The 26,212-nt window shown below is 50.6% G+C and overlaps 1 protein-coding gene and 1 long non-coding RNA gene across 2 annotated transcripts; both read left to right on the top strand.

The window, feature by feature from the left end:
- Positions 1–5,263: 5,263 nt before the first annotated feature.
- Positions 5,264–10,090, top strand: LOC123361202 (condensin-2 complex subunit H2-like). The gene is made up of 5 exons (XM_045001333.1): positions 5,264–5,376; positions 5,794–5,895; positions 6,355–6,410; positions 9,268–9,349; positions 9,995–10,090. Exons 1-5 carry the CDS (start codon positions 5,269–5,271, stop codon positions 10,088–10,090), a joined length of 444 nt encoding a protein of 147 aa, XP_044857268.1. The 5' UTR covers positions 5,264–5,268.
- Positions 10,091–23,944: 13,854 nt separating this feature from the next.
- On the top strand, positions 23,945–25,020 carry LOC123361200. The gene is made up of 3 exons (XR_006576123.1): positions 23,945–24,024; positions 24,787–24,873; positions 24,989–25,020. It is a non-coding gene; the product is annotated as an uncharacterized LOC123361200 (long non-coding RNA).
- Positions 25,021–26,212: the final 1,192 nt, after the last annotated feature.

Raw genomic sequence — 26,212 nt, 5'->3', positions numbered from 1 at the left:
TTAACTATACCGGTATAGCTAAAGCAGCAAAATGTTCCTGGCGTGAATGCAGTTACACTGGTATAAAAGAGCCTACAGCAGCTTAACTTACTCCAGTTCAGCGCCTTTTACCGGTATGAGGAGGACTTAACAAGAGGCACCTGAACTGTTGCTGGAGGTAAATTCCTCTCAGTTCTGCACAAAACTGTTTTCTTGCCAACAGTGGATCATTATTTAAACCCCCTCTGCTGCCCACTCCTTATCTCTCTTTGAAATTCAGTTGTGAATGGTAAAAAAAATTGGTTCATTTTGTTTTAAAATCTTTTACAAATACCCCCCCACCAAATTATAAAATGATATGGCATAGAACAGCCACCATGCACCCGTCCATTATACACAAGAAACTTGGAGGCAAATTCTCTCTCCTTACCCTTCCAGGCTGTGCAATACATACAACAATGGTAATGACTGAGTAACCAGCAGTGCAGGAATGACTCCTCACCTCGTAACATGCCTTTAAGCACCAAGGAGATCCAGACAAGTGCAGCTGAATCCAACACCATAACGAAGCCATCAGCATGTTAACCAAATAGGCTCGTTCTCCCTGGAGCTTTCCCAATTACCCCAAGGAGGCACGGAAGGACAGGAGGACGGTTACCAGATTCTTTATTCAGTCAGCTGAGCGGGTGTCTTTCTCGGCTCGTGCCTGAGAAGGAGCACGTCATACAGGCAAAAAGCATGTCCTTTTATACCTACGACCAAACAATGTAGCGTGTCGAATTCTGCTGACCTATGCGTTCTTTAATTCTGCTAACCTATGCATTCTTTAAGTTTGTGTCTGGTAGAAATTAGGGGCCATCTACTCGCCTTCCCCCCCTCTTTCCCCCGCATTCCTTCTATTATGGTTCCCCTCTCTTCACATCCTCTCCCATGGGCAGGCACATCTGTTTAACTCATTCCCTTTATAGGTATACATCATACATATTCTGTGTCCATGTAACTTTAGACATGGATAGCTACTAGAAAAACAGGCAGGGAAAATGATAAATATACGAGCACATGCTAACCTAAGCATATATTTGGCCCTTTTGTCTAACAAGCATGAAGAACTCATAGGACCTGCTGGCCACTTCCCATTAGGGGCTGTAACCCTTCATGTGCAATAAACTCTCCACATCCACAGAACATTATGAGGGATGGTCTCTCTTAGGTAATCAAGAGCACCCTGTATTTGCACATAGTCCATTCGCTTTGCCACAACCTTCCTGCTAAGACAGTTGCAACCAACCAAGGCCCGGTACTTTATATGAAAACTATGCTAAGTTCAGACAAAGAAAGCAGCATCCTTAAGAATTGACGTAGAACTTTTAAACTAGTGTCACCAGTCCACACACTGAAAATTGATTTGATAGACAAAATTCTGAGGGAAGAGACAATAACTACAGTGACAATTTTAGCCCATTACATTCCGCTGCTTACAATCAGGAATCAGATTCTCCTTCCCAGTCGGAGTTAGTATTGTTCAATCACGGCCCCCCCGCTCGCCTCACGCGCTGACTGACTTCACCGCTCTGAGCGGGAAAAACAAAATGGTGGCCGGGCTCGGGGGCGGAGCGGAGCTGTTCCCCCCCTCCCCCCCCGTGCTGCGGGGTGAGTGTGGTGCGGTCCTGGTGCAACATCCCCCCCAGCCCCGTCCCGTGGTACGGTCCGGACACCCCAATGCCTCACCCCCCCTCCCGGTATGGTACTGCCCGGGAACCGGGGCGGGGGGTTCTGTCAGGGCGGGACGTGTTCCGGGAGGTCCCGTCACATAACCGAATCTTTCCTTGCTGGACTCCGGGCCAGTCCTGGAGGGTCGGTAACCCTGCGGGGTTCTGTGGGGATGGAGGGGCGCTGGGGGGCGGGGGCTAGAGCTGAGGGGCTGCACAAAGCTGTGTGGTGCTGGGGGGTGCTGTGGGAATGGGGGGCACAGAGCTGTGGAGGGCAGAGCTGGGGTGTGGGGATGGGGCAGAGCTGAGATGGGTGCTGTGGGGATGGGAGGCCAGAGCTTGGGGGGTGTTTGGGGGACAGGGGGCCAGAGTGTGTGTGGGGGGGTGATGCTGTGGGGAAAACCCCAGTCTGGTATCAGGGTCTTCCCCAAGATACACAAACCATCCTGAGTCTCATGTATCCCTGGAAAGACCCTGGTTCCTTTTATCCTTGTCCCCTTTTGCACCTGCGTATCATGATCGGACTGCGTCCTAGGGCAGTGGTTCTCAACCGTTCCAGACTACTGTACCCCTTTCAGGAGTCTGTTCTGCTTTGCATACCCCAAGCTTTACTTCACTTCAAAACTTACAAAATCAGACTCAAAATACAGACGTGTCACAGCACACTAGTACTGAAAAATTGCTGACTTTCTCATTTGTACCATATAATTATAAAATAAATTGGAATAGATGTATATTATACTTGCATTTCAATGTATATAGAGCAGTAGAAACAAGACATTGTGTGACATTTTTGTTGGTACTGACTTCGCTAGTGCTTTTTATGTAGCCTGTTGTAAAACTAGGCAAATCTCTAGATGAGTTGATGTACTCCCTGGAAGACCTCTGTGTACCCCCAGAGGTACATGTACCCCTGGTTGAGAACCACTGATCTAGGGTCTGACCCCTCCCTGAGCCCTTATCACTCCACCTTGTCACATTCCTTGCCCCCCTTCCATCTTTGCTCCTGGGTCTGACCCCTTCTGATGGAGTAGAGACTGTCTGTGTGGGGGATGGGAGAGCCGGGGAGGAATCCTATTCAATTTATTCATAAATGATCTGGAGGAAGGGGTAAACAGTGAGGTGGCAAAGTTTGCAGATGATACTAAACTACTCAAGATAGTTAAGACCAAAGCAGATTGTGAAGAACTTCAAAAAGATCTCACAAAACTAAGTGATTGGGCAACAAAATGGCAAATGAAATTTAATGTGGATAAATGTAAAGTAATGCACATTGGAAAAAATAACCCCAACTATACATACAACATGATGGGGGCTAATTTAGCTACAACGAGTCAGGAAAAAGATCTTGGAGTTATCGTGGATAGTTCTCTGAAGATGTCCATGCAGTGTGCAGAGGCGGTCAAAAAAGCAAACAGGATGTTAGGAATCATTAAAAGGGGGATAGAGAATAAGACTGAGAATATATTATTGCCCTTATATAAATCCATGGTACGCCCACATCTCGAATACTGTGTACAGATGTGGTCTCCTCACCTCAAAAAAGATATTCTAGCACTAGAAAAGGTTCAGAAAAGAGCAACTAAAATGATTAGGGGTTTAGAGAGGGTCCCATATGAGGAAAGATTAAAGAGGCTAGGACTCTTCAGTTTGGAAAAGAGAAGACTAAGGGGGGACATGATAGAGGTATATAAAATCATGAGTGATGTTGAGAAAGTGGATAAGGAAAAGTTATTTACTTATTCCCATAATACAAGAACTAGGGGTCACCAAATGAAATTAATAGGCAGCAGGTTTAAAACAAATAAAAGGAAGTTCTTCTTCACGCAGCGCACAGTCAACTTGTGGAACTCCTTACCTGAGGAGGTTGTGAAGGCTAGGACTATAACAATGTTTAAAAGGGGACTGGATAAATTCATGGTGGCTAAGTCCATAAATGGCTATTAGCCAGGATGGGTAAGAATGGTGTCCCTAGCCTCTGTTCGTCAGAGGATGGAGATGAATGGCAGGAGAGAGATCACTTGATCATTGCCTGTTAGGTTCACTCCCTCAGGGGCACCTGGCATTGGCCACTGTCGGTAGACAGATACTGGGCTAGATGGACCTTTGGTCTGACCCGGTACGGCCTTTCTTATGTTCTTATGTTCTTATGACTTTAGGTGAGGGACAATACCTGAGCTAGGCAGGGGGGAGGGGAGGTCAGGTCAACACCTTTCCCCGGGAAGCTAGACAAAGGCAGAGAGCCGAGTGGAGAGGGGTGGGTCAGTTTTCGGTTGGGGGCTTGGGGGGTGCAGTGCAGGGAATCCCAAGCTGGGAACTAAGCTCCCTGCACCCCCAGAAGGACCAGATTGAGAGGTCCTGGCTCTGCCCACAAGGTCTGCTGTAGCCTGTGTTCCTGTTGTCCAATAAACCTGTTTTAGTGGCTGGCTGAGAGTCACTGAGAGTCCCAGGAAGAGGGGTGCAGAGTCGGACTCCCCCACACTCCGTGACACCCCTCAATCCCTCTCTGACAGCTAGATGGATACTGCAGTCCTGTATGACACCGGCTAAAAAACGGGGAGGCGAGGGACTATCCACGGCCCGGGCAGGATAGGAGAGGCACATGGGATGGGATGGCTTTGAGGAGAACATTCAGGTGTGGAGTGAATGTCAGCTTTTTCTTCCTGTAATGTAAGAAGTTCCTGTGTGATGCCCAAATTCAGAGTAGTCGGGCCATGAGTGAGCCTGCACCTGTGTAAAAACAACGAGGAGTCATGGCACCTAGAGACTAACACATTTATTTGAGCATAAGCTTTTGTGGGCTATAACCCACTTCATCAGATGCATGGAGTGAAAAATACAGTAGGCAGGTGTACATACACAGCACATGAAAAGATGGGAGTTGCCTTACCAAGTGAGGGGGTCAGTGCTAACGAGGCCAGTTCAATCAGGGTGGATGTGGCCCATTCCCTACAGTTGACAAGAAGGTGTGAGTATCAACAGAGGGAAAATTACGTTTTGTACCAGACTGGGTCCTTAGACCCAGGAGTCGGGTCACATGTGTGCTTAACTGTTTGCAGAATTGGAGCTCAGGTTTGCAGATTAACCAGCCCAACAAGGTCATAATTCCGACTAGGTGCTGCTAATGTATAAATAATAAAATCAGTAATTTATGCTACATGCTTCACTTTTTTTCACTGGGATTTCTAGTCAGTTTCATGGTCAGGTTTGTTTGTTTACAGACATTTGTGTAGGTCTAAAATATAAATATTTTTATTTGTAGGTTCTCAGACACTAGCTTACTCTTACCCTGTGTTGTGACAACACAGGGGAATGTTTATGTCAAAGCAAAGCCATTTTTTGTTTGAATTACAACATTTTGATTGGCCTCAGGTTTTACAAAAGCTGATATTTTATAAAAACAAAATTGGAGCCAGCTTTGAGCTGACTGCATCCCATTAAATGACTACAGGCCACAAATGACAGCGTTGTCAGAAAACAGATGGACCTGTGTCCTCCTTCTGTCCCTTACTGACTGTAGGCTTGTCTGCCTGGCTCCTGGATGAAATGTAACTTCTTGCACTTCTAGGGATCTGTTACAATGGAGAATGTGGAGTCCCGCTTCCTGCACCTTCTGCAGCCCATCCGAGATCTCACAAAGAACTGGGAGGTGGATGTGGCAGCCCAGCTGGGGGAGTATCTGGAGGAGGTAAGGTAATCTTTCCATCCACGAAGACCAGGGTAGCGGGGAGGAGTGTCGGTATCCAAGTGCCACAGTGTGTCCATGCAGCTGGAATTCCTAGCATGTGGCGCTCGTTTCGATCCCTAATGTTCCTGTCCCTTAGGCCAGCCCTGCCACGTTGTCACTGGCTTTAAACTCTAAATATCAAGTTCTGGACCTCAGACCTTTTCCTTTTGCTCCCTGCCCTCCCTGTGAAGTGCTCCTGGATCCACAGGAGCTTTAGAAAAGATGCTCTGCACAGCACAGACCTGTTCCTTGGAGAACCATTGCCACCTGTGGAAGAGCTGCAGCCCCAAAGATTACAAGAGAATGTGGTGGGAAAAGTCTTGCATCCAACCCAGTCTGTAAAATCAGCTTGTGTCTTCCCGTGTGCGTGTTCTGCAGCTGGACCAGATCTGCATTTCCTTCGACGGCGGCAAAACCACCATGAACTTCATAGAGGCGGCTCTGCTGATCCAGGGTTCTGCCTGCATCTACAGCAAGAAGGTGGGGAAGCTGAGGGGAACTGCTGTGCTCACTCCTGCTGCCCCTGCAAGGCCGGGAGGAGAGCTTCTGTGGGGTTTGCCAGCTGCGGGCTTGGGCAGTGGGTGCTTTGGGGAGTTTTGCTTGACTCTGAAAGGGTTAAGCCAGCTGCACAGGTGCTGATGTATTAAATGTAGCCCTGAAACGGTAGACATCACCCAGCCCCCACTGTGGCTGCTCCCGTCTCTGTCTGTATATGGACATGCAGCCTGCAGAAGCTACAAGTCTCGCCTAGTACTTTGTTCCTCAGGCAAAATGCTCCCCAATGCTGGAGTTCAGGCTGAAAGTGCCAAGACCTGGTGAGAACACTGAAGTGATCAAGGGGCCTCTTCAGGAACCCCTGTTTACCCTAGACCCAAACTGAGGCAGCCTCCCTGAGATCCTTGCCTCCCAGCCTCTAACCTTCTGGCCTTGTTTTGGCAGGTGGAATATCTCTACTCTCTTGTTTACCAGGCCCTCGACTTCATCTCCAACAAAAAGTAAGTCAAGATTTTCCTTCTCCGTGAGGTTGCCTCTTGCAAAGTCTGTCTGGGCTTAGTACGGGGGGGCTCCCACCATGACTTCCCCAGCCCAGCTCAGCAGGCTCATGCATCTCGTTCTGACCGGCAGCTCCTGTCCTTTTTATCACTGTCACGCTTCTTTGCCCCTCCCTAGTCTCTTCCAAGCAAGGGTCTTGTAGCACTTTGGAAACACTAACTAATCCTTCCAACACCTTTTCCTTAGATATAGGTAAATTATCCTACATATGTGGGGGGCAGGGATAGCTCAGTGGCTTGAGCATTGGCCTGCTAAGCCCAGGTTTGTGAGTTCAATCCTTGAGGGGGCCACTTAGGGGAAAAATCAGTACTTGGTCCTGCTAGCGAAGACATAGGGCTGGACTCAGGGACCTTTCAGGGTCCCTTCCAGTTCTATGAGATCGGTATAGCCCCCTTTTGCAGGTGGGAAGCGAGGTGACTTACCCAAGTCTACAGAGGAAGTCCCCCGCAGAGCGGGGAATAGCCCCAGCGTCCTGACTCCCTGCTCAGATCATAAGGAGCAAAGATCATAAGGCTCGCTCTTTATCTGGTTTTAAACTGTTGTCATCCAGGACAATCTCGGTGGTTATTTTTTGCTGGTTTTAACGCTAGGCTCCAGTCCTGCAAAAGGATCCTCCCGGGATAATGTTGAAGTCAGTGGGTCTCTGTGCAGGCACGAGGTGGGGATCCAGCTGTAGGACTGGGGCCTGAGCTGGTGTGATCACAATGCAGGCCGGTGAGTGGAGGTATTAAATAGGAGGATCTAGGCAGTGTGGCTGAATAGGCCGCGGGGGGGGGGGGGGTGTGTTTAGTAGCAGTTTTCAAATGTAGCATGTCGCCTCTTTAGTAATTTTTCCATCCCCGTATATCCCCATTCTGACTGGCCCATGCTCAGTCCAGGTCTTCGGTTAAGCAAGGAGAGATCTGTTTAGGGTGGACAGCAGTGGCTGTTCTGAAAGAGAAATCCCCCCAGACGGGTGAAGCTCTGCCAATGGCTCTGACTTTGAACAGGCACTTGGCTCCAGCCACACAAACTGACCTCTGAAATGGAATTCCCTTTGGGCTCCTCTGCTCCTCTCAGCCAGAGGCCTGGCTCAGCAGGGGCACTTGCTAGGGCAGACGTGGGCAAACTACGGCCTGCGGGCCACATCCAGTCTGAGGGCAGGGCCGGCTCCAGACACCAGCCTACCAAGCACGTGCTTGGGGCGGCACCTTGGGACGAGGCGGCGATCTGGGTTTTTTTGGTTCGGCCGGGCGGCGCTGGGGGGGGCGGGGTGTGGGAGGCGGGGCGCCATGTTGGAGGGGCGGGGACTTCGGTGGCGCGGCGCTCCGAGGGAGCGGGGACTTGGGCGGTGCAGCGCTCGGGGGGGCGGGGCGTCGCTTGGGGGGGCGGGGACTTGGGCGGCACGACGCGACGCTCGGGGGGAGGGCGCTCTTTGTTTTCGCTTGGGGCGGCAAAAATGTTAGAGCCGGCCCTGCCTGTGGGACCATCGTGCCCGGCCCCTGAGATCCTGGCAGGGGAGCCTAGTCCCCGGCCCCTCCCCTCCCCCACAGCCACACCACCATGCTGACTGTGCTCTGGCCCGCCTCTCCCACTGGGCAGCGTGAGGCGCGCAGCCGGCTCTGGCCTGGTGTCATGGCTGCGAGCTCCTGCCGCTGGTAAGGGGGCAGGGAGTGGGGGGGTTGGGTAAGAGTGGGAGGTCTTGTGGGGGAGGAGGGGGTGGTTGGATGGGGCGGAGGTTCTGGGGGGGTGGTCAGGGGATGGGGAACAGGGAGGGTTGGGAGTGGGAGTTCCGAGGGGCCTGTCAGGGGGTGGGGATGTGGCTAGGGATCGGGAGGGCAGTCAGGGAGCAGGGGGGTTGGATAAGGGGGTGGGATCTTGGGGGGAAATCAGGGGTTGGGGAGTCCCGGGGGGTGGTGGTCAGGGGACGAGGAGCAGAGGGGGGTTGGATGGTGGTGGGAGTCCCGGGGAGGCTGTCGGGGCGGGGATGTGGATAGGGGTCGGGAGGGCAGTCAGGGAGCAGGGGGTATTTGGATGGGTTGGAGGTTCTGAGGGGGGCAGTCGGGGGTGGGAAGTGGGAGGGGGCAGATAGGGGGGCGGGGGCCAGGCTGTTTGGGGGGGCAGAGCCTTGCGCAACCCAGATGTGGCCCTCAGGCCAAAACGTTTGCCCACCCCTGTGCTAGGGCCTTGCTGAGGCGGGATGGGCCAGAGCCAACAGGGCAGGGTGCTGCTGGTGTTGCAGGGAGCTGGAACTGCTAGAAATGGAGGCTGTTAAAGGTTCTCTCCAAGCTGCGGGCTGGCTGCCTCGAAGTGAAACGTGCCCTCCGCTTCCCCTTCCCCGTTCCCTGATGGAAACGGAATCGACTCAACGAGCAGGGGATTTGCTGGCCAGGCCTAAGCCCCCCTCCCCACTGCAGCCAGATCCCATTTCCTCTGAGCCACTTGCGCCCCTGCATGGGAGTGGTGGGCTCCAGCTCTGAGCCAGGCCTGCATATAGGAACCAAGTGCACGTTAGCTGGCTCCCCTCAGAAGAATAACATACTGACGTGGCTGTCTCCCCCTTGGGCTATTCAACGCTGGGCCCTTCTATAGCACTTCACAAGGACCAAAGAGGCCCCGGTAGCTTTATCTGCCGCCCACTCCTGGGCTGGAGGGGACCTGTTACATCCCTGTGTCTGTTGTCAGAGTAGCTGGGCAACCCCCAGCACACCCACCAGTGACTCAGACATCCCCGGCTCTGCCCCAGGAAACTGCCCAGCTGACAATAATGGTTTTAGAAAACTCCAGTGCCCTCTTGTGTTTTTTCCCTCCCTGACCCAGGCGGGACAAACAGCCTACGTCCATGGGGGAGGACGGCACCGACACTGACGTGAGCGCTGGGCCCAGGACGGAGGAGGAAGAGGTAAGACAGCAGGTGTGGTGTGCGTCCTCCTGTGTGCAGTCCCTCTGTGTGCCAGCAGGAGGAGTGCGGGCAGTATCCCAGCAGCCTCTGCCTGGCGTGTGCTAGGCACCGGGCTGGTAGGTTAAATGGTGGTGGGTGACCTGAGTAGCAGTAGTCCCGTACCTCCCTATGGATGCCTGGCTAGAAGAACCTCTAGGCCACCCATTGCAGTGTTTTCTCCCTCCCCAGGTGCCCTGCCCATGGCACTGAGTGAGCCAAGTGGAGCAAGTTCTGTCAGAACCGCCGTGGGACCAACAGTTGGTGCAGGTCTTCTTTTGTCTGTGGTGCCTGGACTACCCGATAGAGTAAGTCATGGTGGATTTCAAATCGGGGTCCTTGCTGCCGGCATAGGGGCAAGCCTTCCTCCCCAGGGGATCCTGTCTCCTGCTCCCAGGCCCGACTGAGGGTGATATCCCCACGTTGTTCTTCCAGGAAGTCGGCGTCTACATCCAGCCATTCATGGCCTTCTTCTGTTGGGGCTTTGGTAGGGGTTTGGCTCCATTCCTCTATTTCAGGATTCCCTGAGGGCCCCTCCAGGGGGTCGTCCGCCACTGGCTGGCCTAATAATCCCGGCCTTCTAGCACGCCCCCCCACTTTTCTTCCCAGGGGGCGTGTACCCCACTCCTGGAGAAGGTCGGCAAAGCCTGGCCAGTCACGTCCCAGGATCACTGGGTAAGCCAACTTTGGGGCTACCTCGACTAGATGCTACACTTGGTGCCGAGCCACTTTGAGCTGCACCCAGATGGTGGGATCTGGCTTCACGTCCCTGTGAATACACTGTAGGCTGATGGGGGGGGGGGGGGGCCTGGTGGGACCGGAAGGCTCTATCAGCCCGGCCCGGATGACCGTCTGGCTACACCCTGAGTCCACCAAGGCCCAGGTAGCCATCCCACCTATTCACCAGTATGACTATTTTCCCTGGCTCCCACGTCCGGGCCCGGTGACCAGCAGTCCAGACCTGCCCATAATTACAATCCATGTACAGGCACGCCTTCTGGAAGTGCCCTATCTGTCCACACTCATAACACTGGTCCCGCTTCCCTTCTTCGGTCGGGGTATGGCGGGGGCTACTCTACCGCCCCAGTGTGTCATCTTGGTTCCATATGAGGTTTGCACCGGGTGGGTCCTTGGCACCGTGGGTCGCACGTTTCCCTGATGTCTGGGTGTACCGATGGGGGCCTCCCCCGTTCACCTTACGGGCTCCCTGGCCCGGGTTCAGGTTCCTTTCACCCGAGCCCCCCACCCCCTTGGAGCCTGTCTTCAGTTCTCCCTCTGCTGTCAGATAATCCTCCATCAGGGAGGTTGTCTCTGCGAGGGTCCTCGGGCGATGTCTCTGTACCCACTCTTTCCTGCCGGTGGGAAGGGTCTGCAGGAACTGTTCTAATGCCACGGCCTCGGCTACTTGGACACTCGTCTGTTGTTCGGTTTCTAACCACCTCCAGCAGAGGTCGCGGATCCGCTGGGTGACGGCACGTGGTCTGGCTTCCGGCATGTACCTTTCTCTGCGGAGTCGCTGTCGGTAAGTCTCAGGGCTGATGCCGGTTTGGTCTAAGATGGCGGCCTTGACCTTCGAATAGTCCAGGGCATCCCGTGGCTTGAGGTTACAGTATGTTGCTTGAGCTGGGCCTGTCAGGTAGGGGGCTAGAATAGTGGCCCAATGTGTGGGAGGCCATTGTACAGCGGTTGCAACCCCCTCAAAAGTCACCAGGAAGGCCTCGGGGTCATTCTCCAGCTCCATCTTCATTCGGTGCACTGGTAGTCCTCCGAGCCCCTCACTGGAGCTGCCCCCTACTGCTCCCGGAGCGGGGGGGACGACTTGGTGCCTGTCCTATTAGCGTTGCCATCCGCTGAACCAGTTGCTCCTGGTTAGCCTGTTGTTGGTCTGTCAGCTCCTGAATCAGCTGTTGCTGTTGTTGCTCTTGTTGCTGCGCTTGTAACTGCTGTTGTGTGGCTAACTGCTGGTGTTGCTGTTGCGGCGCCTGCTACTGTTGGTTCTCCAGCAGCCATTTCAAAAGCTTCTTGGGGCCCTGATCGATGCTTGCATTCTCCACCAGTTGTGGTGGGCCTGTCACCACAGCACCCTCTTGTGGCAGGCATAGGATGGGGTGTCCATGCCTCACCACTCTCCAGTCCTTGTGGCTGCCCCTCTGCCTAGTACAGCCTCTCGGCCATCTTCTCTACTGTCCCCCTGTCTGGAGCAGTAGCACGGCCTAGTGGCTAGGGTCCATATAAACCCCCTTTTGAGCAGGGTACCATTGCCTAGTGGCTAGGGTCCATGTAACCCTCCCTTCGAGTGGGGTAATGTGGCCTAGCGGACAGAGTCCATATAAACCCTCACGGTGAGGGGGTAGAGGCGCTCGGGCCCGCCCTCTCCACTGAGCGCCAACCCAGGGCCATGGTAGCGGCAAGCTTTCCTTGCCACTCGCTCAGCGGAGATCAATACAGCGTTAACACCATTTATCTCTATAGTTCCCCTGGGTTACTTCCTACCGGGAACGACAGTACCTCTGTGACGAAGGGTCCTCCTGTCAGTTCCTCCTCTGGGCCGCCCCTTTCAGGTAGTGCCTCGGCTTGGCTGACTCCTGGATCCTGGCTCACATGCCCTCCCTCGGCAGGAGCTAGTGGTGTGCGTCCTTCCCCTCCGGTGGTCAGCCCAGACTGAGCTGATTTGCAGCATTTTATACTTTATCTCCAGTTGGTATACAACCCGCAGAGAGAGACTGCCTCCCGGCCGTTAGGATCCAAACCCTGGAAGTTTGTTTGTTTATTTATTCAAAATTTGCCCAGAGATTCTGGGGAGTGCTACAAGTTCACCCTGGTCCCCCGACCCGCCCCCCCCCACAAAAATAATATTTGTTTAAAAAAAAAAAAAAAAAATGATCGGGACCTCCGAGACCGGGTCCTGGCCACTAGGCAAGCTGCCCAGGGCTCACCATCCCCTGCTGGAGCTCCAACGGCTGAAGGGAGAACTGGGTTGACCTGGTGGCCAGCTCAGTGCTGCCATCCTGTGGAAAAAGTTGAGATTACCTTGAAGAAAAAAAATAAGGATCAGGGCCGTGAGAGCGGTTCACGGCTTTTGGCAAGTCACCTTGGATTCACCATCGCCAGCCGCAGCCCCAGACTTCCTCCCGGTAGTACTGATCAGGCTCATGGAAGTAATTTTTTTTTCCCCAAAATCTTTCCCCGACGCTGCCAGGGAGTGCCAGAAGGACAGCCTGGTCCCCGGAGCTCCCCCAAATTTTATTTATTTGAAAAAAAAAAAAAAAAGAACGGGGCAGCCTAGACCGAGTCCTGGCCACCAGGCAAGCTGCCCAGGGCTCACTGTTCCCGGCTGGAGCTCCAACGGCAGAAGGGAGAACCGGGTTGACCCGGGGGCCGGGAAGGGACTCTTAAGCCTTCCCCCGGACCGCCTGGGGAATGATTGTTAAACCTTCCCCGCCATCCCCAAACCGCCAGGGGTCGAATATTAAGCCTCTCCCTGGACCTGCTCCGGCTGGACTATTAAGCCCCCCTCAGAGGTCCTCAGGAGCGCTGCTGCGCTGCCCTCGGTGTGGGTAGGAAAGCAAACCGGCCACCAGGTCAACCCGGAGCCCCAACCTGCAAATGGAGAACCGGGTTGACCTGGTGGCCAGCCGGCAAGATCCTTGGCCACTAGGACAACCCGGAGCCCCAACCTCCAAAGGGAGAACCACGTTGACCTGGTGGCCAGCCGGCGAGATCACTGGCCACCCAGGTCAACCCGGTTCCCACTTCGGCGGTCGGGGCTCTGGGTTGACCTGGTGGCCGGGAAGGGACTAAGGGTACGTCTACACTACGGGATTATTCCGAATTTACATAAACCGGTTTAGCAAAACAGATTGTATAAAATTGAGTGTGCGCGGCCACACTAAACACATTAAATCAGTGGTGTGCGTCCACGGTCCGAGGCTAGCGTCGATTTCTGGAGCGTTGCACTGTGGGTAGCTATTCCGTAGCTATCCCATAGTTCCCGCAGCCTCCCCCCCTTGGAATTTCCGGGTTGAGATCCCAGTGCCTGATGGGGCAAAAATCATTGTCGCGGGTGGTTCTGGGTAAATGTCGTCAGTCACTCCTTCCTCTGGGAAAGCAATGGCAGACAAGCATTTCGCGCCTTTTTTCCCTGGATTGCCTTGGCAGATGCCATAGCCATAGGCGGAGGTTTGTGTAATTTTTGGTGGGGCCCAAAATAGTGGTGCCCCCCCCGCCCTGTAAGCCGATATAAAATGAAGCTACAACACGTCAGTGCCACAAGATTACAAGGGTCAATTACAAGTGGAAAGTCAGAAGCAGCACTTGCCTACTTCAATATACAGTATTATATTTTGTTGCACCTGTTGTGATGAAGTGGGAATGTTCTTAATATTTTCTCTGAATACTGTGTGGGTGCCTCAGTTTCCCCTGCAAGGTGCCAACTGAAGGTGTTGGGGACAAAGATCAGGTGGCCTCCTTGTCCGGAATCGAGACACAAAGGCCAGAGGAGGGAGTGTCAGTTTGGAGCTGGCTGGAGAAATGGGGCGAGGCCCAGAACTTGGGTCTGGGCTCCACACCCCCCAAGATGGACCTGACTGAGGGGTCCTGTTTTCTGTATCCACACGGTCTGTTCTAGACTGTGATCCTGTCATCTAATAAACCTTCTGTTTTACTGGCTGGCTGAGAGTCACGTCTGACTGCAGAGTTGGGGTGCAGGGACCTCTGGCTGCCCCAGGACCCCGCCTGGGTGGACTCACTGCGGAAAGTGCATGGTGTGGAAGGGCATGCTGAATGCTCTGAGGTCAGACCCAGGAAGGTGTAAGCTTCTTGCCCTGGAGACAGTCTGCTCAGAGAGAAGGCTCCCCCAGAGTCCTGACTGGCTTTGAAGGAGTGGTTCCTCCAGAGTATCCCAGCATCCCCTTCCACACCATGCGCTTCCTGGAAGTCCGCACAGGCACTAACACTCTCTCCTCTGGCCTTTGTCAAGAAGGCTAACAGCATTTTGGGCTGTATAAGTAGGGGCACTGCCAGCAGATCGAGAGACATGATCATTCTCCTCTATTCAACATTGGTGAGGCCTCATCTAGAGTACTATGTCCAGTTTTGGGCCCCACATTACAAAGAAGGATGTGGAAAAATTGGAAAGTCCAGTGGAGGGCAACAAAAATGATTAGGGGGCTGGAGCACATGACTTCTGAGGAGAGGCTGAGGGAACTGGGATTGTTTAGTCTGCAGAAGAGAAGAATGAGGGGGGATTTGATAGCTGCTTTCAACTACCTGAAAGGGGGTTCCAAAGAGGATGGATCTAGACTGTTCTCAGTGGTAGAAGATGACAGAACAAGGAGCAATGGTCTCAAGTTGCAGTGGGGGAGGTTTAGGTTGGATATTAAGAAAAACTTTTTCACTAGCAGGGTGGTGAAGAACTGGAATGGGTTACCTAGGGAGGTGGTGGAATCTCCTTCCTTAGAGGTTTTTAAGGCCCGGCTTGACAAAGCCCTGGCGGGGATGATTTAGTTGGGGATTGGTCCTGCTTTCAGCAGGGGGTTGGACTAGCTGACCTCCTGAGGTCCCTTCAAACCCTGATATTCTATGATACTCTAAACTGACCACCAAATTTAAGTTGCGTGTTTTTCCCGTCAGGTGAGGACTCTGGGGCAGGGCTGGGGATAAGGAACTTGGGGTGCAGACAAGCTGCCCCAGGGCTAGGGCCAAAGAGGACTCCCCTCCACCCTCCCTGGCAGCAGCAAGCTCCAGGGGAGGGACCCCTTCTGCCCCCCCAGTCACTGCACATGCTCCTAGGGTCCCTCTCAGGTCCAGAAAGCCCACTCGCCTCCCCTATGGTGGGTACCGGGGGGAGGGGAAGTTGCCATCACGTGTGGCCTCCCCTGCTGCCACCCCTCACCATAGCCTCACTGGGGATGGGGCTGCCCCTTGCCCAGCATGGTGCAGGAGTGGGGACTGCAGGGTGGTAGCTGGGGAGGGGCACAGTATCACAAAATTCACCTAAGCCCCAGCTGCACAGGTCTAGGAAGCTTCCCTCCCCAGTTGTGTAGCCAGGTTCTAACATCAGGGGGAGTGAAAAAAAGGTGCCAGCCAACATACCCAATTACTAATCAGGCAGTGCTATAACAAGAGATTATGCTATTACCATTATCCAGTCAGCTTGCACACTACTATTTTGAATTAGTGATAATTCAGAGAGAGAGAAAGAAGAAAGCTGAATTTAGAGAACAATTATTAACCAGATTCCTGGTTATCCACCAGCCACTTTGCTCCAGCCCATGGCACAAAGCCCCATAAACGCAGTAGAATCTGACCAAGAGACTATTCACCTCAAATTGGCATCTGCTACACTCCCCCCTCCCCCGCCCCCAGTCCCCACTATTCAGGATGTACTGAGTGAAAAGGTGGGGTTGTGGAAGCATTTAGCAGACAATTGAGAACTACAGAGCACTGTGCAGCCCGAGATCACTGCTGAGTTCTGAGCACTGGGGCTGCAGCTAGTCAGCAGTGAGATGAGGAGACACAACTGGCACCTTAAAGCACCTTTACCCCCCCCCCCATCCTTCAGAAGCTGCACTAAGCCCCCTTTCACAGCCCTGGGCGCAGCACTGGCGGGGGGGCAATAACCCAAAGTCACTCCTTTGCCTCCTGGTCCTGCTGATCCCTCAGCCCCTCTGCTGAAGAGAGACCAGGAGAAAAAAACATCCCCCCCCCTTCCCTCTCCACCAGCACCAGCTGGGCTTCAGAGCCCCCTTCCCTACCGCGTGGCTGCCTTGCTCTGCACGGGGCTGCCGGGACCAACGGGGCTGCTGCTCCTCAGTCCCCCGCCGCACTGGAGGGGGGGGCTGCGCTGCCGCCCCTCCCCCTCCCGGCAGAGCCCACCCTGGCTCCGGGAGCGAGCAGCTGCGAGCTCCTCCTCCTCTCCCCGGGGGAGCCCGGCAACCAGCCCACGCGGCCTGCAGAGCCCAGAGCCAGCTGGCGGCCACACGCAAAACCCGGTCCGGACTCCAAGTCCGGAGCCCAGTGCTGGCTGCCTGGAAAGGTGCTGATTTTGTAAAATGTGCTCAAAGGGGAGTGGCTGCTTCCCCCCCTTCCACCCCACTACGCTACTGGGTGGGCGGGGATGCTCCGGGGCTGGGGATGATGGTAGTGGCAGCCAGGGGCCAGTGCCTGCTCCAGGCAGGGCCAGGGGAGAAATCCAGCTCCAGATATTGGTGGAGCACAGCCCACAGCTCTGAATATTCCTGGGGCTGGGGCTCCTCCAGCCCATATAACCCGGCGCCTATGCCCATAGCATGGCAATCATGGAGCCTGTTTTGCCTTTTGTGACTGCCACCGTATGTGTACTAGATGCCGCTCACAGAGGCGATTCAGCAGCGCTACACAGCAGCATGCTTTTGCTTTTGCATGACAGCAGAGATGGTTACTAGCCATACTGTACCATCTACCATACCATAAATTGGTAGTAAGATGATCATGGTTACCAGTCCTTTTGCACTGCACCATTTGCTGAGATCAGCCAGGGGCGCAAAAGCCAAAATTGGGAATGACTCTCTGAGTCAATCCCTTCTTTTTGGTATCTAAAAATAGAATCAGTCCTGCCTAGAATATGGGCAAGTGAACTAGAGAACCACTGTATCATAGAACCAGAGAGCACAGCTGCTCTGTGTCAGATCCTGCAGAAATTATGAGCTGTATGCTATTCACAGGAGGTGCTCCTGCAACAACCCCACCTGTTGATTCCATTCTTCCCCCAGCCTTCCTGGGCTACCATAGCATTGTCCTCCCACTTGTGTGATGAAGTAATAAAGAATGCAGGAATAAGACACAGTGACTTGTTAGTGAGAAATGAGTGGAAGGCAGCCTCCAGCTGCTATGATAGTCCAGACAGGACAGTGTGAGGAGTGTGGAGGAGAGGAGCCCAGCATCCCTCTGCTAGTCCAGGGGCAATTGAATCTTTTTTTTACACATGAAGGGTGGGGGCTGATGGAGCTCAGCCCCCTGTTGCTATGATGAGGATGGTTACCAGCCATACTGCACCATCTACCAGGAAAAATTAGGGCCAGGCGCCCTTGATAGACCTAATGGATGCTAGTCGGCATGGTTACCAGTCCTTTTGCATTGCCCCATGTGCCAATAGGCTGATGACGAGGACGGATACCAGTCATATTGTACCATCAGCCACCCATGGCGGGGGGGGGGGAGCAAGGATGTTGGTGTTGAGTGCTGCAGCATCGCGTCTATCTGCAGCATTCAGTAAAGATAGGGTGACATGTAAAAGAGTCAAGAGAGGATTGTTTTCCCTTTCACTTCTGGGGGTGGGTGGGTGGGGTGCGTAAATTGCCGAGCTATGCCCTGACCCACCGCGGACACTGTGTTTGACCCTAGAAGCATTTGGAGCTCAGCCAAGAATGCAAATGCTTTTCGGAGACTGCAGGAACTGTGGGATAGCTTGAGTCCTCCAGTCCATGAGCGTCCATTTGATTCTTTGGCTTTCCGTTACGCTTGTCACGCAGCAGTGCGCTGAGTCCCTGCTATGGCGTCTGTCTGGAGATTTTTAAAAAATGATTTTGAATTTCGTCTTCTGTAACGGAGCGCTGATAGAACAGATTTGCCTGCCCTTACAGCGATCACATCCGCATGGTCCATGCTGGAGCTCTTTCTTTATTTTGATTTTTAACTGCATCACCACACGTGCTGATCGGAGCTCCACGCTGGGCAAACAGGAAATATTCAAAAGTTCGCGGGGCTTTTCATGTCTACCTGGCCACTGCATCCGAGTTCAGATTGCTGTCCAGAGCGGTCAGTGGTGCACTGTGGGATACCACCCGGAGGCCAATACCGTCGATCTGCGGCCACACTAACCCTAATCCGATACGGTAATACCGATATTAGCGCTACTCCTCTCGTTAGGGAGGAGTACAGAAACCGGTTTAAATAGCCATTAAAATCGATATAAGGTGCCTCCTAGTGTGGACGGTTGTGGCGTTAAATCGGTTTTACGCTCCTAAAACCGGTTTAAACGCCTAGTGTAGACCAGGCTTAAAGAATTTTCAGCCCCGGTCCTCCGGGTGGAACTGGTGGCCCCGGGGGCTGATCGGACAGCTCCCCCCACACCATGGTCCCCCAGGCTGGGCACGACCCACAGGTCCCTCCCGGGCAGGTGGGAGCCATTGGAACACTTGGGGGTGGGAACGGATCACGCCCCTAAGACCGGGACCCGGCCGCCAGGCAAGCAGCCCAGGGCGCACCCTTCCCAGCCAGGGACTGATTCCCGGCCATTTGGATCAGGCCCATGGAACTTTTTTTTTCAAAATTTGCCCAGAGGCTCTGGGGAGTGCTGGAAGGTCACCCCGGTCCCCGGAGCACAAAAAAATTTTTTTTTTTCTTTTAAAAAAGGATCGGGACCCCCGAGACTGGGTCCCAGCCGCCAGGCAAGCTGCCCACGGCTCACCCTCCCCCGGCCAGAGCATAAGCTTTCGTGGGTGAATATGTCATGCGTCTGACAAAGTGGGTATTCACCCATGAAAGCTCATGCTCCAGTACGTCTGTTAGTCTGTAAGGTGCCACAGGACTCTTTGTTGCTTCATGATAGATGTGCTGCCAAGATCCAGCTGTTGATGGGTGCTATGCCTTAAAGTTACCAGGGAATCATGCCCTTTGTACTCGGCTCAGTTAATGCATTTCCCTTTCTGTACTTGCTGCAGTGCCGTGGCTAAAAAGCATAGCAATAGAGGCAGAGCACACTCTAATGGTCATACAGCTGTTTCAGAAATGTCTGCTTGGAGTTGCTCTTTTTAAGGTCTTAATTTTACTGTGCACACAGTTTTAAGTCTTGAACAGGAATGAGTGAGCTAACAGGCTTGGAGAAAATAAGAACCTACCTGAACCTGTGACCAAACTTTGAACTGCACCTGAATCTTTGAGATCTGGAAATATTCAGTCATCATTTTTTTTCTAGAGATGGGCTTGAATCAACCCCCAGATCTGAACACTCTGCCCCTTAGGTTTGGATTGTGAACTCCCTGTTTTGTAGGTTGGACCCAACTCTTTGTCTTCCATTTCATGTGTAGTTTTTCATTGGACTGGAAGTGCATGTGCTAAAGAACAGGTACCACAAGAACACTGTCATTGTATTTCTGGGAAGTCTGGGGAATCTCACACACAAGACTGTTTTTGTGATTTTTCCAATCCAGTAACCAGAGCAAATAGGTTAAGCTTTGAGTAGACATCTCTGCTTTGGAATGTTTTGGGACCCTTTTGAGATTTACCTCTCAATAATCCTGAGCTCACAAATCCCCATGAGAAAATGACTCAAATGTTTGAGTCCTCTGGGAATTCTAGTGGAGTTTGTATATGAGAAATGGGCCCAAACTGCACATTAAGAATCTGAGTGCAACTTTATTAAAGTTTGAGGGTGTTCTCATCTGGGATTGCAGTTCAGCCCAAAATAGAATTCAGAGTAACAGAATTTGGATCTAGAGCTGGTTCTGAACATACCTAAAGTTTGGGAATTTGTCCCAGCTCATCTCTAGTTCATTGTACATAAATGAATGTAAGCAATATTTGTGACATATTACCAAGCGGGTGTAGTGAAGCTCTGACCTTACAGTTAAACAATTTTAACTAAACTTAATTCAGAAGTAACTTCTTTCCTTCAGTGAACAATGTACCTTTACCTCAATTAAAATAAATGCATAGTTGGTAGTACCTTCCACTGGAAATTGGCTTCATCTCTAAAACAATAAGATGTCTGCTATAATCTTCAAGTTATCTGTTAGTTTGTTATGATCTGTTTTTCTTGACTGCACTGTAATGGGTTGGAACACACCACCTGGCGCCTCCTGCTGGTTGTCTGGGAATTAGCTCTGTCCAGTGGAGCGCCCCCTCCTGGTGATGTACCGTCCGTCGTCTCACCCTAGTTTGGGGTGTCTGGACCCGTGTTGCTCCCCGCTCGGCGGATCCTCTCTGGGCCACTGCCCTCCGGCAGTGTCCCTTAGTCCATCCACACCCTCATCCAGGGTGTGTGGGGGAGTGTTGATCAGCAGTTCCTATGCCCCAGCCACAATGTCAAACCACACACCTCAAAGTCTAATCCCTCCAGTCACGATCTGGCGTAGTCTGTGATGGCCGCTGCCCATGGCCGATGGCGGGGTGTACAGCCGAGGGAGAAGAGGGGGACCCAGTCCCGCCCTCTACTCTGGGTCCAGGCCCAGGGACCCTCTGACAGCAGCCTGGCTGTCCTCCTCCTCTCCCCTCATCTGTCTGCTTCCCCGGGCCGCTTCCCCTTCGGCCCTTGCACCCGCTAGGCCCTTGCCTTCAGGGCCTGCAGCCTGGCAGACACGGGGCTGGAGTTCCCTTTTGCTCTCTCTCACACACTCACTCACTCACACTCTCACTCACACACACACTCTCACACTCTCTCACACACACACACTCACACTCTCTCACACATACACACACTCTCACACTCACAGACACACTCTCACACACACTCACATACACTTACACTCACACTCACACACTCACTCTCACACAAACACTCTCACACTCACTCACACAAACTCACACTCACTCACACAAACACACACTCTCACACACTCACTCATACACTCTCACACACACACACACTCACACACACACTCACACTCACCTAACTCACACACTCACACAGTCTCTCACACACACTCACAGATATTCACACACTCAAACACACTCAGATATTCACACACACACTCAAACACACTCACACTCTCACACAGACTCACACATACTCAGACACACACTCACACACACATTCACTCACACACACACTCACACACAAACACTCTCACACACTCTCTAACACTCCTACACTCTCACACACTCATACTCACACACTCTCACACACTCATACTCACACACACTCTCACACTCACACACACCCACTCACACACACACTCACCCACTCTCACACACTCTCTCACACACTGACTCACTCACACACTAACTCACTCACACAGTCTCTCACACACACACACACTCACAGGTATTCACACACACACTGACTCACTCACACTCTCACACACACACACACACTCAAAAACTCTCACACTCACACACACTCACCATCACACAATCACACTCTCTCACACTCACAAACTCACACGCTCTCAAACACTCTCTCACACACACACTCACTCTCTCACCCACTCACACTCACCCACTCACACTCACCCACTCACACACACACGCACACTCCCTCTCACAAAAAACACTCTCACGCTCTCTCTCACACACTCACACAAACTCACACTCACAAACTCAGTCTCACTCTAACATACTCACACACACCCACTCACACTCACACACACACACACACTCTCACTCACCATCTGACACACACTCACTCACACACTCCCTCTCACACAAACTCTCACACAAACTCCACAGCATCCAGCATCCAGCTTCAGCCTGCAACGACACAGACTGGGTTCAGACTGGGTTCAGACTGGGTTCATCGGCCTCTGTTCACAGGCCACACCACCAGCGACGCTCCCACAGTCCTGGCCAGCTACGCCGAGCAGAACCGTCTTCTGATCCAGATCATCCTACAGAAGGACTTTTGTGTTGCCTTAGAGGACCCTGATCCTCGCTTTAAGGGACAATGTTGCCTGCACCTTCAGCCTGGGTGGAACAACATCTCAGCTGTGGCTGACCAACTGTCCTCCTTTGCCGTGCAGATTCGTAAGAAGCGTAAGCAGTGGGATCCTGGGCCCAGTCCATTGAGCAGTGGCTTATTACTGTTGCTATTATTTTTATAGTCTTTTTGTTGGGGATGGCAGTGGTCAAGCAGCTAATTCGTAAGGTTGTGTCAGCCCTGCCTTTGCAGGTGAGGTATTCCTCCATCCCCTTGGACAGCAGCAAACCACCACCTCCATACTACGAACACGACGACTTGTAAAACACCTCTCTTTTTTTCTTCTTTTCTCCTTTTTTTTGGTCTTTGCATGGGACATCCCCCTCACAGCCCGTTTGGGTCGGCCGGGGGGATGTCTGTTACAGCTCCATTTTCCATTTTGTTCTTGTTTTCCTCCTGTGGCCGCCCCTCCCTGATGTTAAGTTGTTTACCAGGGCCTCTGCCCTTCTCAAAGGAATGGCCACTTGTGCTAAGTGGGACCACTGCCCTGTTCAAAGGGTTAGTCCTGTTATCACCTTGTTAAAACCTGGGCGTGGTGTAGGGTAGACTCTGTCCATAGCTGCAAGACCTATTGTGTTTTTAGGATCCTGGGCATGAGTCATACCTCTGGGCTCAGGGCTAGTCCAAACATGCCTCTGGCTGCCTGCAGTTTTTTCTCTGCCTCCCTGTAAGAAAGGGAGCCAATCAGAGCTACTGGCGGGAAGCTGCCAGGGTTTGCCTTTAAAAACAGACATTTTTTGAACAGACTTCAGAAAGGTTCTTGCATTGCTGCCTGGTCTGATCAACCAGGGGTTCTGGGGTCCTTACTCGGCTCTCAGTTCATTTTTGAGCATACCCCCATTTTTGAACCCCCCCCCCCCGAAGAACGAATTGCTGCCTGAGAGATCTCCTGATTATCAAGACTGTACCGAGCCTTCTGATGTGCTTGCTGTTTCTGCCCCCTCTGCTGCTGCCTTGGGGGATGGTAAGAATCCCTCTGTGAAACTTTCTATACTTTTATTTTATTATTTTAGCTGCTGGCTCTGTCTCCCCAGCACACAGACTCAAGCTAAACCTTGGTCTGTGTCTTAAAACCTCTCTCTTAAACCCCGTGGCACTCTGCCACTGAAAATAAGTTTGTGCTGCTGCTAAGTTCTGCTCCTGTGGGCTTTGCCTTGGACTGTTTTCAGCTGTATCCACTGCTGCAGCCACCTCCCTTAGCTTCCTTGGGGGCTGCCTTGGGAGCTGTATTCTGGGCACATACCACTCTGCCCTCTGTAACTTCCCCATAGCATAAGGTGCACCATAGGTTTTGTTTTTTCTTTCTTAGTTTGATAAGTCATAGTTTGTTAAGATTGTAAAGCTTGTAAGTCTCACCTGCCTTGCTATAGTTCGTTGTTTTGTTGCTCCATATAAGCTGCTTGTCATTTTATATAAGTTTGATTAAGTTAGAGGATAGATAAGGTTTTTTGCTGCCTTTTTGCTGTTAGTTTCTGTGTCTTTTGCTAGTTGCTTTTCAAATGCTTTTTTGGCCTTCCTAATTATACTTGATGATGGGTGGTAGCATTGTTGTCAATAGTCTGTATTCTTTTGAATGCTCTCCCTTCATCCTTCCAGGCTGGAGCTCCTCTTTAGCTAACATCTGAAAGTGTGTGTGCAGTTCTTGGGATGTTTTTTCCCCTTTTGCCCCAGCCTGTTGTTGGAAACTGTATTTATGTGTAAGGTTTGAAAATAAATAAAATACATATTGAAATATAAACTTGTATTATGATGGCTTCTCATGTCTTCAGTCTTGCCATGCTATTTAAATAGTTGGCTTTATTTTTGCAGAATGGAACCAGTTTTGGATAAAGCAACAATGATAAGACCATCCTATATTGCTAGTATTGAGCTATCTCCAAGAAAGTGGCCAGTAAATGTTGAGGACCTTAAAGCAGACCTCTCAGATGAATTTTCCCTGGTTTCTTCAAACTTGGATATAAGCCAGGTGAGAATGTTAAACAGTCTACTTTGTTAATTTAAAAAATGAAATTACTTAAATTGTGAAGCATTTATATATCCTGTTGCTTTTAATGATAAAGCAACAAACATATCCATACTTCTGTATAAATAAAAGGGAAACATTTTAAATTAGATGCTATAGTAATGAATTCCTGTATTTGTGCCTTGATAGTCCTGTCATTGTCTAGTTTGTTTTGTATTAATCAAAAAAAGATTCTCTAATTATAAGAGGCTAAATTCTGACATCAGAGGCAGAGAAATTCAGAGACATTATTTGTTCACGTATATTGACTGGCCTACTTGTTTTCATCTTATTTTGAAGTTAATCTTTTTGCTGGGTACTTTTGATACCAACACAAAAAGTGATGATTATAAACAATAACTTGCAGGAAATGTTGGTAAAATCTATAGTTTCCTCCTGTCCTGCCCTAGTAATGCAGAAATTAATTACTAGATACAAAGGATAATATGGGGTATGCAGGTGGCTCTTATTTTCAATTACTGCTTGGCCTAAACTGCATAGAATATTTTTGTATATCGCAAGAAGTCATTTTAAATATTTTATAAGATTAAGGCGAATTTCTAGAAGGACCAAGTACTTGCAGCAATAAATGAATGAATTACGGTGGGGGAAGTGACCTGAAATAACTAATATTTAATATCTTACCATGCTAATTGTCAAACTAGACATTCAGACTAAGTAGCAATGCTATTAATTGAAGGTAATTTTTTTTATTTTTATTTTAAGAGGAACAGTTTGGATTCCAAGGAACATATACAAGTTTGCCTTCGTATTAGGCCTTTCACAGCAAGTGAAAAAGAAAATGAATCTCAGGTGTGGCTCTTTCTACATAAGACTCAATGTTCTTTTTTACAAAAATTTTTTAGCTAAGATGCAAATGTACAATTTTTCTCCTGAGCTTAAAAATCCAATTTTTTTCCTTTTACAGGACTGTGTTTCTATTCAAGACTCAACTAGCATTATATTGAAAGGCCCTAAGAATTCAATGATCTGTCAGCTGAGTGAAAAAAATGTAGGGCAGATGGTGCAGAAATTCACTTTTTCACGAGTAAGCACATGATACTTGAGACAAACTTCATTTTATAATGTGGAAACTTGTTGACTCTTGCCCTAAACGAGTGGTTTTTTTTTTTAAATTCTTTTAAAACTGGGAACATTTTATATACATTTAACTGATGAAAAGTGCCTAGATGTAAACTGCTCTTTCTTCCCCACCCCCTAAATGGTCCTTTTAAAACAACTGAAAATTGCCTCTTGCTAATGCTTAGGTATTTGGACCTGAAACAACTCAGGAAGAGTTCTTTGACGGTACTGTGAAACAACCAGTACAAGACTTCTTGGAGGGACACAATCGTCTTATTTTCACTTATGGTGTGACAAATGCTGGAAAAACCTACACTTTCCAAGGTACTATTAACATTTTCTTGAACCATGAAATTACAAAAATCTGTGTGTGCAGGCTTCTGAATTAGTCAAATATTATTCAAGTGCCAGAGGTGTGGTGTGTTTTATTTATTTATTTAATTTTTGGCCTGTATCCCATTACACATTTATTTGGAATTTGCAACTCTCCCTGAACATACAATAAAACAACTAAAAACTGGTAATACCAACAAAAACACCTCTTTGTAATGGAGAAGCACATGTGTATATAATTCAAAATATAAACAGACTATACACAAGTTAAACTGTGAGTGGTGTACCTCCTCATAAGGTCAAGTAGCAACTATCAATCTGCTGAAAGTGAACGTTGGCTTCAAATAGAGTAGAAGCAATTGATCATAATGGGCAGAAAACAGATGTTTTCTGAAATTTGTTTGCACTTAAATGATTAAGCTTTTTCTTTCTAAAAGAAACCTATTTAAAAATCTGAATTTAATACAAAATATGTAAAGGCCCAAATTTATTATCTCTTAATACATTTTAAATAAAAAAAAAAATGCTGAATCCATGAGACTATCAAAAAGTTTTGAATTAAAGGCTGCTTTTCTATATAAAAAAGATTTTTCTCTTTTCTCCCTCTTTCCCTCCCTCCTCCCCCCTCAATTCTAACTTTTGAGGTGAATTTTTGTAAATCTGGCTCAATAGGGCATAGGTGCTGGAACTAGGTCGTTTGGAGGTGCTGCTGCACTCCGGCTTGAAGTGATTTCCG

The sequence above is a fragment of the Mauremys mutica genome, unplaced genomic scaffold, assembly GCF_020497125.1.
Source record: "Mauremys mutica isolate MM-2020 ecotype Southern unplaced genomic scaffold, ASM2049712v1 Super-Scaffold_100406, whole genome shotgun sequence".
NCBI lineage: Eukaryota > Metazoa > Chordata > Testudines > Geoemydidae > Mauremys > Mauremys mutica.
The sequence above is the reverse complement of the archived record's forward strand: the minus strand, read 5'-3'. Positions and strand labels throughout refer to the sequence as shown.

What these genes read in the sequence shown, in the direction of transcription:
- LOC123361202 (XM_045001333.1), top strand. Translation starts at nt 5,269, where the DNA reads ATGGAGAATGTGGAGTCCCGCTTCCTGCACCTTCTGCAGCCCATCCGA. An exon ending in TGGGGGAGTATCTGGAGGAG is followed by an intron (nt 5,377 to 5,793) that starts GTAAGGTAATCT and finishes CGTGTTCTGCAG; the next exon opens with CTGGACCAGATCTGCATTTC. An exon ending in CCTGCATCTACAGCAAGAAG is followed by an intron (nt 5,896 to 6,354) that starts GTGGGGAAGCTG and finishes TTGTTTTGGCAG; the next exon opens with GTGGAATATCTCTACTCTCT.